Source organism: Emydura macquarii, unplaced genomic scaffold (genome assembly GCF_026122565.2).
Source record: "Emydura macquarii macquarii isolate MOO-44397 ecotype Brisbane River unplaced genomic scaffold, CSIRO-AGI_Emac_v2 contig_306, whole genome shotgun sequence".
In the NCBI taxonomy this organism is placed as follows: Eukaryota; Metazoa; Chordata; order Testudines; family Chelidae; genus Emydura; species Emydura macquarii.
The window spans coordinates 3,387,985-3,402,641 of NW_027130443.1; the positions used below are offsets into that span (position 1 = coordinate 3,387,985).

Below are 14,657 nucleotides of genomic sequence, written 5' to 3' on the forward strand. Positions count from 1 at the left end.
AGCATGTACTGCTTGAATTATATTTTTATTTAACTTAAATATATTTTAGGAGGTTTAAACCTTAGCATAGATTGTCATTCCAATTTAATTTTAAATAGATTTTTTTAAAAAAGTATTTAAATAAATCCTATTTAAACAAGTCTAGTTTTTATGTAAACCATCAATTTTAAGTCACCTTAGGTAACAGACTTCCTTCCCCACCCCCCTTAAGGAGTGATGGTTCAGATATTTTTTAAGGCCTGCTCTACGCTAGTGAATTAGGTCGATGTAAGGCAGCTGCCAAAATAGAATGGTGCTCCCGCCAATGTAAGTCGCCCATTAGTCAACTTAGGGCTAGTCTACACCAGAATTTTGTTGACAAAAATTAGCTTTTGGTGACAAAACAGTGGTGGTGCACACACTACAATGCTCCCCCCCTCAACAATGCTCCACTGCTTTGGCAACAAAATGAGGCCTTGTCTACATTACAATGATATGTTGGGTTGACTTACAGCCACTGCATTAATTACTGCGGTGGCTGCTGTCCACACTTGGGTCCGTGGTGTGCGTCCTCACCAGGAGCGCTTCCACCGACCTAAGAGGGGCAGTGGGGGGAGCTGAGAACCCAGCCTCCCCAGTAGCTCCCTGCCCCACAGGCCCCTGGTGGGCTGCCCCACAGGAACCAGGTCCAGCTGCCCAGGCTTCTCGCCTCCAGCTCCCATCAAGCTGCTCAGCTCTCCAAGGGAGTGGGGAAGGGGGCAGCTGGGCTCTACCACCCGGCTTTCTTGTCAATTGACAAGAATAGCAGCCAACAGCCAACGTAAGGAATGCAGCGTCTACACTGACACCGTGTCGCCCTAACTACCGCCCTAAAACAACCTCGACGAGAGGCAGAGAACTTTTTGCAGAAAACTAAGGGCATGTCTATACTGACGGCGGCAGTGTAGACCCGCTCAATCGATCAGGAAGTCGACTGAGTAAAACCACCCCCTCAAGTAGGGAAGCACTGCGTTGACAGGAACAGTATGAAGACACCGCGCAGAAGGGAAGCACAGCAGTCGGCGTGAGTTATGCAAGCGTAGTTTGCATTACTCCCGTCGACTGCCGCCAAATCTCCAGGTGAGTGTAGACCAGGGCTAAGAGACAAAGCATCAATGTAGACGCTGTTTGCCGTAGCTGGGCTCCAGGAGCTACCCCACAATGCCCATTCTGACCGCTCTGCTCACTGTTTTGAACTCTGCCACACTGCCCTGCATTCCTGCTACACAGGCATGTGCTCCTCCTCTTTCAAAGCACCAGGAAGTTTTGAAATTGCGCAGCATGGAGCTCACACAGCTACTACCCAGCTGAGCATGCAGCAGCAAACACAATCCTGCCTGGACTACAGGAGATGGAATGGATCACTCTACTGGGCCTGTGGGGAGATGAAGCTGTGGAAGAACTCCAAGGGAATCAATCCTGCTCCCCCACGGCAGGCATGCAGGCAGCGTAGGCTGCTGCGGGGGAAAGACTCCTGATGTGCTGTGCAGAGCCAAGGAGGGAGGTGGGTGTTGATATCAGGGTGTCCCCTTTCCCCCCACCAGTGTACAGGTCTCCACTGAGCTGGGGGCACAGACAGCTGGTGTCCCGCTGTTCAACAGCTTCTGCCTTAGGATTGCTTGTTTCCAGCTGCTGTCTGAACTTAGACAGCATACAGACACTCACCGTCCCCCTGCCCCAACCCCCAGCTTCTTGTGTTTGTGCTCAGCAATATCCGTTTGGCTGACAGGGCAATTGAAAAGCAACTGTCAATCAAGTAGGATGCCCATGGAATGATGGGATTCAGAAACCATCATGTGACACTGTGCCTGCCCCATGAGGCATTGCAAACCCCTTCCCAAAGCACCCTTGTGCAGTCGCATAGTGGGATAGCTACCCACAGTGCAGTGCTCCCTGTGTCGATGCAAGAGCTGGTAATGTGAATGCACTCCAGACACGAGCATACGGAGGACCTGCAACAGCAGTTTAATCACAGTGGTGGCTGTATGACAGCATAATTTGTGTCGACAACGCTCTGTAGTGTAGACAAGGCCTCAACTCCACCTCTGTGAGAGGCGTAGCTTAGGTTGATGTAATTAGGGCAACAGCATCTGTGTAGACATTGCATTACTTACACTGCCTGTTGGCTGACAGCCCAGAGCCCTGCCACTGCCTCCCAGAGAGGGATGGGGCAGGGGAGGGAATCCCAAATGTGGCCCTCCCCCCCCAGGCTCTCCTTTCTCCCCCACCCCGACTCCTCACTGGGAAGCAGCCAGTCTTGAGATTCCCCCTCCCTTCCCTCCCTCACTGGGCTGTCAGCCCTGGTGGTGGAGCTCTAGCCTGTCAGTGCCCCAAACTGTCATTTACATTGGTGGAAGCGCTCCTGGTAAGGATGTGCACCACCAACAGAAGGAGCTAGTGTGGACATGAAGTGTGGCTGTATAGTGACCTAACTTCAGACAGCTTAATGTAGACAAGGCTAAGAGAGGAAGGACAGAAGGAGGAATGCTTTTCCAGTCACCGGGACAGAGAGCTACTGGTCTTTGCTTCTTCCACCAAGAAAAGATCAAGCTAGCAAGAAATGCCCTCTCCATGCTCTAGAGAAGGCCTGTCCCACCACTACTCAGGCAGAGAAGCTGGAAGACAGAAGGGTTCACTGATTCTAACAATCTCATACAAATATTGTTCACAACTCTGCTATGCATAGCAGAAGCCAAAAATGTAAAGGTATTCCAAGATTAAATGTGTATTTAAGGTTGGAATACTATATAGAACAGTCATTTGAAAAATAGAATCTGATCATATAATTATGATGTCTTTACACATGCACAAAGGGGCAGAATTAAGACTGTACAACCTTAACTTTGGCATGTCCTAATAGGAGTGCTCAACTGTGACACTTTAATGTTCTATTAGTGTAGGTATGGAATTAGGATTCCGTTTATGACTAGTTCGTCAATATTATTAAGGACAATACAGGAGTAACTAGGTGAAATTCTATGGTATGTGTGAGGTCAAATTACAAAATGATCTAATAATCTCTTAGTCTTAAATTTTAAGACATCAATGGCTGAAAAATCCTATTTTGAAGCTACCCGCATCCTGGCTCCTATCCCACAAAAAACACTGCCAAAACTCAGCACTATCCACCTGATGTTTCTCAAGTACTCCTCTCCCTACTGAGAATGTTTTTGGAAATCTGAAGTGGGAAGGAGAGAAGTAAGGCTATACACACACATTTTTAAAATGCTACTTAAAATGCTTTTGCGTAAAAATTTCAAGTTTTAGTTAGTTGACTTGAACTGATTACTGACTATTTTTTGGAAAGTTGGATGAAAAAAAACTTAAAATTGTTTGAAACTGATCAGTGCTACTTTAAGTGACTGTGTATATGAACTATCCCCAATAGTTGAGATGCACAGTAAGAACCAAGAGGTGAGGAAAAGGTTTGATAAAGTTACCAAAATGTTTTAAAATGTTTTGTTGTGATTTTTATTTATCTAAACCAGATATGTCAGACACTGAGGCAACTTCATGCAGTCACAGATTTGAAGATGAAGTTTAGTTACGATGCAATAGCTAAAATTCAACTCATGATCTTTGTGCAAACCCCCCACTGATTCTAAGAGGAGTTATACACTGGATTGTGGTGGAAGCGATCTTCAGTTTCCACAGACCATAAATGGAATTTGCCCTCTTCCCGGCAGATTAACACCCTGATCTAAACATGAAAGTTTCAACATTTTTAGTTATCAGATTCATAGACAAACACTGGGGAAGACCTTTTGGGTCATTTCATCCCTCCCCTGTGACAAGAGAATTCAGGGACCTCCTAAAATCCAAAATAGTTCCCTAGTCTTGCCATAATCCTGCTAAGGGGGAATGTGGCATTTCACCTGTATCAGAATATTCTATGTTTTGAGTGACATTTTGGTTAGAAAAGGTCTATGTGCAATATCAAGTTTGTTTTTCCACTCACTACATCTAATTATATGGATAAGTACTAGTTAATATTTATATTACTTTCCATCCAAAGATTTCCAAGTACTTTACAAACATCAATCCTCATAACATAGTGAGTTAACCAAGTATTATCCCCACTTCACAGCTAGGGGAAGATTACATTTAAAGTGACTTACTCAAAGGTCACATAACATGTCAAAGTCAGACATGAGTTTAGAATTCAGGAGGTTCTTAGTTTCAGGAATAATTCAGTAGACAATGTTTCCTCTACATCTAATCAGCAGAGTTTTTTGGTGGAGTTAAACGGTAAAACTTGTTTTGGACTTTGTGTCAAGCTTTTATTTATTTATTTTAAAGGAACATGAAACAAGTAGGGCAAAACTCAGATTGTAAACTCTTTGGAGTGGGGCCTGTCTTTGTTGTGTGTTTCTACAGGGCCTAATACAACAGGAACCTGGTCTATGACTAGTTTTTAGGTGTTGCAATAAAAAAAAATTCAACTATACATCACTTTCAAATGCTCTTATACTAGAACACACCAAACCACAATGGCATTAATGGCCTCTAAAAGGTACTAAAAAAGTTGCACTGATCTATCTGGATAGGTTTTTTAATTTAGTTAAACCAGTGCAAATCCCTACTGTAAATGCACTTAAAACCAGTTTAAGCCATACTTGTATCCCCAACTACACTGCTGCTTAAGTCTTTCCTGAACTTCCTTTCCTCCCCTAGCTACACAGTAACGTCTGTTTACTTTTTATGTTTACAGAGCACCAATTACTACAAGTACCAAACACAGTACAGTAGGTAGGCAGAAGAAAAAGGAGCACAAAATGGTAAATAAGTTGCTGAAATAGTCTGGTTCCAGACCATTAAGTGTTTCTAAAGTCTGGGAATAGAACCCTGAATTGGACAGAGTTCAGGGTATTGAAGTGATGTTATATACTCACTGCAACTCTTCCCACCCAGAAGGCAATCCAGGAAGTTTTTGGAGAGTGTTGCAGTCAACTTCCTGGTGCAAGTGCTGGAAGAACCTACTGGGGCTGTGCTCCCCTTGACCTGCTGCTCACAAACCAGGAAGAACTGGTAGGGGAAGTAGAAGTGGGTGGTAACCTGGGCAGCAGTGACCATGAAATGGTCAAGTTCAGGATCCTGACAAAAGGAAGACAGGAGAGCAGCAGGATACAGAGCCTGGACTTCAGAAAAGCAGATTGAATCCCTGAGGGAGTCAATGGGCAGGATCCCCTGGGAGGCTAATATGAGGGGGAAAGGAGTCCAAGAGACCTGGCTGTATTTTAAAGAAACCTTATTGAGGACCCAGGAACAAACCATCTCAATGTACAGAAATAGCACCATATATGGCAGGCGACCAGCTTGGCTTAATGAAGTCTTTGGTAAGCTTAAACACAAAAAGGAAGCTTACAAGAAGTGGAAGCTTGGACAGATGACTAGGGAGTATAAAATACTGCTCAAGCATGCATGGGCTTGTGTAGTCTGCAGAAGAGTGAGGGGGGATTTGATAATGGCTTTCAACTACCTGAAAGGGGGTTCCAAGGAGGATGGAGCTAGGCTGTTCTCAGTGGTAGTAGACAACAGAACTAGGAGCAATGGTCTCAAGTTGCAGTGGGGGTGATCTAGGTTGGATATTAGGAAAAAAAATTCATTAGGAGGATGAAGTACTGGAATGAGTTACCTAGGGAGGTGATGGAATCTCCATCCTTAGAGATTTATAGGTGCCTCTTGACAAAGCCCTGACTGGGATGATTTAGTTGGGATTGGTCCTGCTTTGAGCAGGGGGTTAGAATAAATGACCATCTGAGGTCCCTTCCAACCCTAATCTTCTATGATTTTAAGGCAAACTGCTTGTGCTGGACAAGCTGGAGCTGCTGATTGGCCTTTAAGTGCACAGTGTGGAGGGAAATGCAATACTTTAGTCTAGAAGTATTGTAATGAGTTCATGCATTGTTGCTGCTAGATCCTCATCCAAGAGAAAAGGGTGAAGCCTCCCGCATATCTGGAGGTTCAATAAGTGTTACTGACACTACCTCATTCACAAAAAAGAGTCAAATCTCATATTCAGTTCCAGATAACTCCAGTACCAATGGCAAACTTCAGCCAGTAAGAATCAAAAATAGACAGACATCCTGACTTTAAAAATACACATCTTATAGCAGAGCTAGAATAGTAAAGATGGAAGACCAGATGATAATTTAGTGCAATATATGGTTAGGTAAAGAAAGTTGGTTCTCTTACAGTTGTGCAGCTTAAATGAACTCTAACATTAAATTGGCACTAATGACACTTTCATGGGATATCTCACAGATAGTAGATGACTTCAGGAAACATGGAAGCATGTTAAAAAAACCAAGTGTCCAAGCAATCTTCTCCAAGATCCTTCCTGTCCCACGAGCAAATGAGGAGAGAAGGTAGGCGATTCTGGAAGTGACCTACTGGCTAGGTTTTGGTTTTGTGGAACACTGGTCCACCTTCTATTGGGAGAGGGGACTATATAGTTTTGATGGCCTCACCTCAGTAGAAGCGGGACCAATCTCCTGGAGGACAAGCTGGCTAGAGTAGTCTGGAGGTGGGTAAGCTAATAAAAGGACAAAGAGGGACAATATGAGCACTCAGCACAAAACAGATGTTGAGAACATTAATCAAGGAACTGAAGGACATGGAGATATTCACTGCCCTTGAATTGCCACCTATGCACAAATGTTAGGTGTCTGGGTAACAAACAAGAAGAATTAGAATTGCTCATTTATGCGTATAAATTCAATCTAGTTGGTATTACTGAAACCTGGTGGAATGACTTGCACAACTGGAATGTTAAAATCAACATTTGTTAGAAAGTATCAAGTGGGCAAAAGGGGAGAGGGAGTGGCAGTCAAAAATGGCATTTCCTGTTTCAGAGTCATGGGTAACTTGGAAGAAAGCGATCTTGCATTCTTACAGATTAATGTCTTAACAGATATCCCATCTTGTGCTTTATTAGTTAGTCTCTACAGACCATCAAATCAAACTAGGGAACATGATTTAGGGATGTAAAAGCCTAAACAGTGATAAGCCGTTTAAAACGTTTAAACAGCTTATTACCATTTAAACTGGAGTGAGGGGGAGCTGCAGCTGGTCTTGGCTCAGCTCCCTGTGAATGACAGCTGCCCAGCTATGGTTCTGCACACGCAGTGGGTGGGAGCCACAGCTAGGCAGCTCTCACTTGGCAGTGAGGTGCTGAGCCCAGCACAATTCCCCTGTCCCACCCACACGTTTAACTGTTCAAATGTTCTATTTTTAAGAACGTTTAAACAGATTCTTAATTAAACAAATTTTTACATCCCTAACATGGATCACTACCTCCTTATGCACCTATCTATAGTGTTTAGGAAAAAAAGCTGTGTGATCATGGGGGACTTCACTTTGAGTGACATAGGCTGGAGATTTCATGCTGCCAGTATTACAACATCCTTAGAATTTCTAAACATTATAGATGACAGTCTCCTAACTCAAGAAGTGTTACAGCCAATACAGAGGAATTCTTTATTAAACCTTGTCCCAACACAAAAAGGAACTGGTCACAGAACTAAAATATTAATGGTAGCTTAGGTATAAGTGATCATGACTTGATCACATTTATAATGTGCAAGCAGAATAAAGTCCAAACCAGAAAAACACACACACACAGTGCTTTAATAGGGCCAATTTCACAAAGCTGAAAACAGTTATGAGCTAAATTCTTCTTCCCACCTGATTTGATCAGAAGAATGTGAACGATAATTAGGAATCATTTAAGAACACCTTTAGATGCCCCAAAAGCCATAATTGAGGAAGGCAACTTTGCTGGTTACAGGGGAAGTGAAGGCAGCCATTTAAAAAAGAAAGGGGAGGTTGACAGTGAATAGGGAGAAAATTAATAAGGGAAGCACAAGGAGAAATTTATGGCTAGCAGAGTTAAGGACAATAAGGAGATTTTTTAAAAATATACTAGGAACAAAAAGAATTTTCACAGTGGTGGATTACTAGATGGAAACGATAGAATCATCAGAAAATGCAGAAGTGCTTTGTTCTGTATTTAGGGGAAAACAGATGATAGACTCATTCATTCTACTGGAGTGTGTTAAACAGCAGCTATTAAAGTGAGATTTTTTACAATAAGCAGGTCAATATAGTCAGCTTTTAAAACTCTTGAATACAAATTGAGCTCACTGGCCTGTTAATGCTGATTTGCAGTAAGTCTCAGGGTACTGGGGAAGTTCCAGAAGATAGAAGAAAGCTAATGTGTCAATTTTTTTAAAAAGGTAAACGGGGTGACCAGGGTAATTATAGGCCTGTCAGCCTGTCCAATCATGGGCAATATATTGGAGCAGCTGATAGGAAACTTGATTAATAAAGTATTAAAGGAGGGTAATGTAATTAATGCAAATCAATATGGGTTTATGGAAAATAATCCTGCCTAATTTGATTTTTTTTAAATGAGATTACAAATTCAGTTGATAAAAGTAATAATGTTCATGTAATATACTTAGACTTCTGTCAGGCATTTGACTTAGTACCACAAGACATTTTGATAAAAAACTAGAATGATATAAAATTCATATGGCACACATTAAATGGATTATAAAATGGCTAACTGATAGATCTCAAAGAGTAACTGAGAATGGGGAATCATCACCAAACAGGTATGTTTCCAGGGGGGACCCACAGGGATTAGTTCTTGGCCCTGTGCTATTTAACATTTATAGTAGTGACCTGAAAGAAAACAAAGTCACCATGCAAAAAGTTTGCAGATGACAAACTTGGGGGAGCAGAACATAACAAACAGTACTTGTCACTGATTCAGAGTGACTTGGACTGCTTGGTAAACTAGGCGCAAGCAAACAACGTACATTTTAACATGGTTAAATGTAACTGAATACATCTAGGAACAAACAATGTAGACCATACTTATAGGATGGGGAACTATCTTGGAAAACAGTGATTCTGAGAAAGATTTGGGATGGGGATGGATAATCATCTGAACATGAGCTCTCACTGTGATGCTGTGACCAAAACAGCTAATGAAATCCTGGGATGCATAAACAAGGGAATCCAGCAGCTGCTGCTGGAATACTGCATTCACTTCTGGTGCACACAATTCAAGAATGTTGATAAACTGGAGCAGATTCAGAGAAGAGCCACAAGAACCAGTAAAACATTTGAAAACATGCCTTATCATAATAGCCTCAAAAAGCTCAGTCTATTTAGCTTAACAAAGGTTAAGGTTAAGGGGTGACTTGATTACAGTCTAAGTATCTACATGGAGAACAAATATTTAAGAATGGGCTTTTCAAGCTAGCAGAGAAAGGTCTAACACAATCCAATGGCTGAAAGTTGAAGCTAGACAAATTCAGACTGGAAACAAGACACATTTTTGACAGTGATGGTAGTTAACTATTGAAACTGTTTAGCAAGCATTGTGGTGGAGTGTCCATTACTGGCAATGTTTAAAATCAAGACTGGATTTTTTTCTAAAGGATATGTTCTAAAACAGTGGTGCCCAAACTTTTCCTGTCACTCCTCACCTTACCAGAAACAGAATCTGTCTGCCCTCCCCTCCATTCCTGCACAGCCAAGGCTTCCTCAGCAGCAGAGCTTGAGCTGAAGGTGGAGCTGGGGAAGGGGAAGGAGAATTAGCTGGGGCTAGAGGCGGAGCTAGCCTGGGGGCAGAGCAGATATGATGGCAGATCTGGTCTGGAGCGGAGTAGGAGGCAGAGCATAGCTGTGGCTAGGGACAGAGCAGAGTGGAAGTGTCTCTCTCCCTCCCTCCGTGCCCCCTGTGGGGGCTGGCCCAGGCCCCACCATGGACCTCCCCAAACATTCCTCAATGCCCCCCTGGGGAGGCACACCGCACAATTTGGGGACCACTGCTCTAAGAATTATTTTGAGGAAGTTCTATGGTCTATATTATATAGGAGTTCAGACTAGATGACCAGAGGGGCCTCTTCTGGCTTTAGAATCTATGAATAAATTTCATTAGCATCTCAACTTTTTGCCTGTCGTATTTTGACAACTCTATACAATATCAGCACATTTCCCACTAGAGCTTGCACATAGAAGACTTGTTGAAAATAAATTTAACATAATGTACAAAGATTTGGCATTCTTATTTAAAGTGGTTTATTATGGAACAAACCTACCTTTACTACTACTGCTCCCACTATTAAAGCTTCAGTTACTCTGGCCTACATAATTCCAAAAAAACTAGAGGCAAATATTTCTCTAGTTCTGGATGCAGTTTCTTAACAAAGGTCAGCAATTCGTCCTTCCTGTAGCCTCCAGTATTTTATTTAAAAGTAAAACAAAGCTGTTTTTCTTGTTAGAAAACAATAGTTTGCAGCTTGATAGGTACAGTGCATCACCTCAAAGACATTTAGGGGCCATTATAAAACAGAAGAAGGACAAATATTAATGCATTTGAATCTAAAAAGACTATCAGTGAAACCAGATGTTATATATTCCATTTATAATACAAATGGAAAGGTTTCTGCTTTTTAAACTGCCCACACTGCAAGCTAATTTGTTAACAGAAAAACACAAACTGTTTCATCTTTGTGCATTATTCACCAACAAGGGACTTTGAAATAAGTCCTTCACTGGCAATTTTTGTTCTTCTGTTCTGCCACATGCAGATGCCAGCTTGCTCTTGCACAGCTGGATCATGACAACAGACAAAGTTTCATTTTGATCAACAAAGAACAGATCTGACTGAAGCAAAACAGAACACTCCAGTTTATAGTACAGATATACCCTAACAGGGCCTAGTTCTACAGAACAGCTTTCTGACCACAACCACACTTTCACCCTCCAAGCACAAAAACAAATTAGCTGAGGACAGACTTGATATGACATCTCTTTCCAGATCTACAGCCACTCCCCAAATACACAAGGTAGCCAATTCTTGTGTGTGAAGGAACACCGAAACAGGGAGTTGGCTCTGTAGCAACAGTTCATGCTCAAGTTTCTCAGCCATTTTCAAATTCTGCACAGTTCATTTATGCAGTAATTTCACATGAAACATTGCTGTTTTTCTCTTAGCCTCTAGGTTGATCAGCCAATTTAAAATTCTTCAACTTTCTAACGATTTTTCTTAAAGCTGCTGAATACCATTTTTGCTAGCAAAAAAAGTTACTGAACTCAAGATTTTATAAAGAAATTTCTAGAACAGTTATTATATTAACAGTTGAAGAGTGTGCTGTGAAGTTTTTAGACCTCATTAGGCCTGCTAACATGAGAGCTGGAAGGATTATTAGTACACAAGTTTCCTTGGCAAAATGTGCTTGTACAACTAAAATTAGAGTTAAATAGCACCCTAAAATGCACCAGGAGATAAACACCACATCCCTTTCAGAGAACATGGTTAGCATGTTAAGTCTCCTTTACAAATGGAGTAAAATTTAAAAATCCTTCCTGAAATGCAATCTGATCTATCTGCCCTAATCATCTTCTGCTCAGACCACCCTCCATATGGCTGCTGGAACAAAAGGTAAGACAACTCAAAAAGATTCACTCAGACACCAAAAAAATTTCTTCCGTGCCTGCACAACACTTGATATTTAGCTCCATGTGGAGGTGAGGATTGGAGTTGGTCTGGTCTATTGTCTTATTATTTTTGGAGGCACAGCCTGGGCAGCAGCCCCATCTTTTTCCATGTCAGAATCATGAGCCACCATATTATTCCTTGTCTCGTTTCAAAGATCCAGCAACTAGAAGGGGAACAGCTCAACAGCTTTTTTTTACTGCTGGGCTGAGAGATGGGGATGTTATTTTTATTATTAATTTAAGCACCATCAGTGTGCTTCTAGCATCATATGGCATGTAGAAAATATGCTCCCCACACTAAGGAATTTAGACTCCCAGCCACATAGAACAGGGTTCCCCCTCATTAAACAATGCTAGAAAGTACTTTACAGTACAAGTACTAAAGCATAGTTCCTCCCTGAAAATTTAAAGTCTAATTAAAGTTCAGATATTTCTAAACAATGTAGATTACAAAAAAAAAAAAAAAAAAAAAAAAAAAAAGATTCAGGTAAGATTGCATACTTTCATCTATTTAATCAATTATTATTGAGGGGGAAGAGAACAAGATAGATGTCAAGCTCTGAAGTCTTCTGATACTGAGCCATTTGGAAAGCTGATAGTAGGGTTTTGCCCCACATGGGATTTAATACCAGATCTGGCAGTTTGGCATACTTTGAAAGCTAACCCACGTGCTTTAAAGGAGGTGGGGGAAGAAGAAAATGTTTTTCAACTATTTGGCAGCTCTGAAAATGAGTGGGCCACGTTGTGCAATACATATTAACTTGACATGAAAGTAACAGTAAACTGCCGCTAATGGAAAAACTTATTATTTCCTTAGACAGCCAAATATACATGCATGAACACAAATGAAAAGAACAAGGGCTTGTCTATATGGTGAATTTCAGCATGGCAAGCCAGGGTGTGTAATTACGGCACACTAGTTTGCACACAGTGACTCACTGTGAGACTACAGCTACAGTACAGTGCTAGTCCTAGAGTACCACTTAGAGTACCGCTACTTTAAACTGTCCTACAATACATCTCAACGTCAAAACCTCAGGAAAGTTTTTACCAGAGAAAACACACACATCCTACTTCAGTTCCAAAATCAAATACACACCTAAATGTCATCAACACCAGACTTATTTTCCCAGAATAAATCAGCTGGTGGTAGCAATAGTGAGAGTGCTATTGTTGACAGGGCACTTGTGTCTGTTATTATTTTATCCAGTGTCTTATAGACCTGCACAAAGCTGGGGTCAGCAGTCAGTCTTCACTAGTGCAATCATCATTGCCACTGCCAGTGAAGATGCAGCACAGAGATATTTGTGTTAGCACAGACACATACCCAGAGCATCCACCTCCAATATTTTTTAAGTCAGAGCACAAAGTCATGTCAGATCTCTAAACAATAACCACAAACACTATAAACTTCAGCAGATGTTCAGCAATTGGCTTCAGATAATTTTATTAAGTTATGTATTAATTTAATGCTGGGATTAAATATAAATTGAGCAATCCTAGTTTAAAGATGTCCAGTAGTTAGAAAGTTGCAGAACTACCGAGATACCATTAAAATAATTTCTGCTCATTACAGAGTCTCTAGAGCAGTGGTTCTCAACCTGCATCCTGTGGGCCGCTTGCAGCCCAACCAGCACACAGCTGCGGCCCATGGGACATTCTCTGGGCCATACAAGTAGTATATATATTGTGTGGATGGAGCCCACATAACACGTGGAGAGCTGCATATGCAGGCCACAAGAGTAAACAGGTTGAGAACCACTGCTCTAGTGTTAAGGTGGATAGGTTTTCTATTCTAACCCCCATTTTCGTTTAGCAACTTGAGAAAGTTCTGCATTTGAGCTGAAATTTCTTGTGTTTGGTCTCAACCCATAGGCAATTTTTTGGAAAAGTTAGAAGCAACAAGCACTCCTGTCTTCTCTACTTCAAGCTGTCAACAAGGAACACGATCTTCACTAAATTAAAAATATTAGGTCTTCAAAGGTGCTTGAAAAGCATATGAAAGCGCATCGAATCAGAACCGCCCCCAGACCTTTGTAAAGCAAAGACATGCTCCAGCCGGCCCGCCCAGCCAGTCCCCTCCAGCCGAGGGAACAGGGAGGCTGGACAGACTTATTCGACATAGGCTAAATGCACTGCACGGTTTCAAGTGCTCCCAGCCCCTGCGGCCGGATCACACGAACCCCCCGCCCCGGCAGGCTGCCAAGCCCGATGGGCACCTTCCCTGGGCCCGACTCGCAGCCCCCGCCCTCACGCGCCGCGCCCGCGGCCCAGCGCAGCAGCACCGGCCGCGCTGCAGGGCCTCCACCGGCAGGCTCCTGGCACCGCCGGTCCACAGCCGCCTGCTGGCGAGGGTCCGCTGCCCGCCCCCGGCAGGACATGCCCAGCGGCCCCACGCAGCAGCCTCCGCCAGGCCCTGCCTGCGGCACCCACCCGCTCCGCCCTCGGCCTGCAGGCCACGGCGGCCGACAGGCCTCGGGACAAGGCAGCGCCTCGAGCCCGGCGACCGAACCGGGGCTCCTCGCCGGCCCGGCCCAGGAGGGACCGCTCCCGCCGCCAGAGGCCCGCCACCCGGATGGTGCGAGCGCGGGGGGAGGCCGGGGCAACATCCCTCAGGCGCGGCCTCAGCCAGCGCCAGCCCAGCCCGGCCCCAGCCGCGGGCCTGCACCAACGGCCCCGCCCCCGGCTACCTTTGAAGAGATAGTCGTACTCGTCGTCCCGGGTGCCCATGGCGATGGCGGCGGGTCCGATCCTCCTGCTGCCGGGCGCGGGCGGGCACCGGCTCGGCTCGGTGCAGCTGAGGCGAGAGGGGGGTGGAGGGAGGGTTGCTAAACCGCTCCTGCCGCCGCCCGCCTATCAGCAGGCTGAGTGAGCGCCAACGGAGGGCGGACACAGCGCAGCCTAGGCAGCCACCACCCAATGGGAGACTGAGTCATTCTGACTGACAGATGGCCGAACCAATTAGACTACGGCAGTGTGAGAGGGGTGGGGCCTGTCTGACTAGGGCAGGAATAGTGAAATGGGCGGGGGCGGGAATTCGGGCCTTGGTGCAGAAGCTTCACTCCCCCCCCCCCCCCCCCGCCCCTCGCGCGCCCGGCAGGTGTGATCCATCAGTGCGCGCG

At 44.0% G+C, this 14,657-nt stretch overlaps 1 protein-coding gene across 1 annotated transcript in view; it reads right to left on the bottom strand.

Annotated features, from left to right (window-relative positions):
• The window catches only part of RAB11B (RAB11B, member RAS oncogene family), a 35,019-nt gene extending 20,674 nt beyond the window's left edge, over positions 1–14,345 (bottom strand). The window contains exon 1 of the mRNA XM_067557080.1: positions 14,226–14,345. Within this exon, the coding sequence (XP_067413181.1) occupies positions 14,226–14,265 (40 nt within the window). The 5' untranslated portion in view covers positions 14,266–14,345. The remainder of the gene's footprint in view (positions 1–14,225) is intronic.
• Positions 14,346–14,657: the final 312 nt, after the last annotated feature.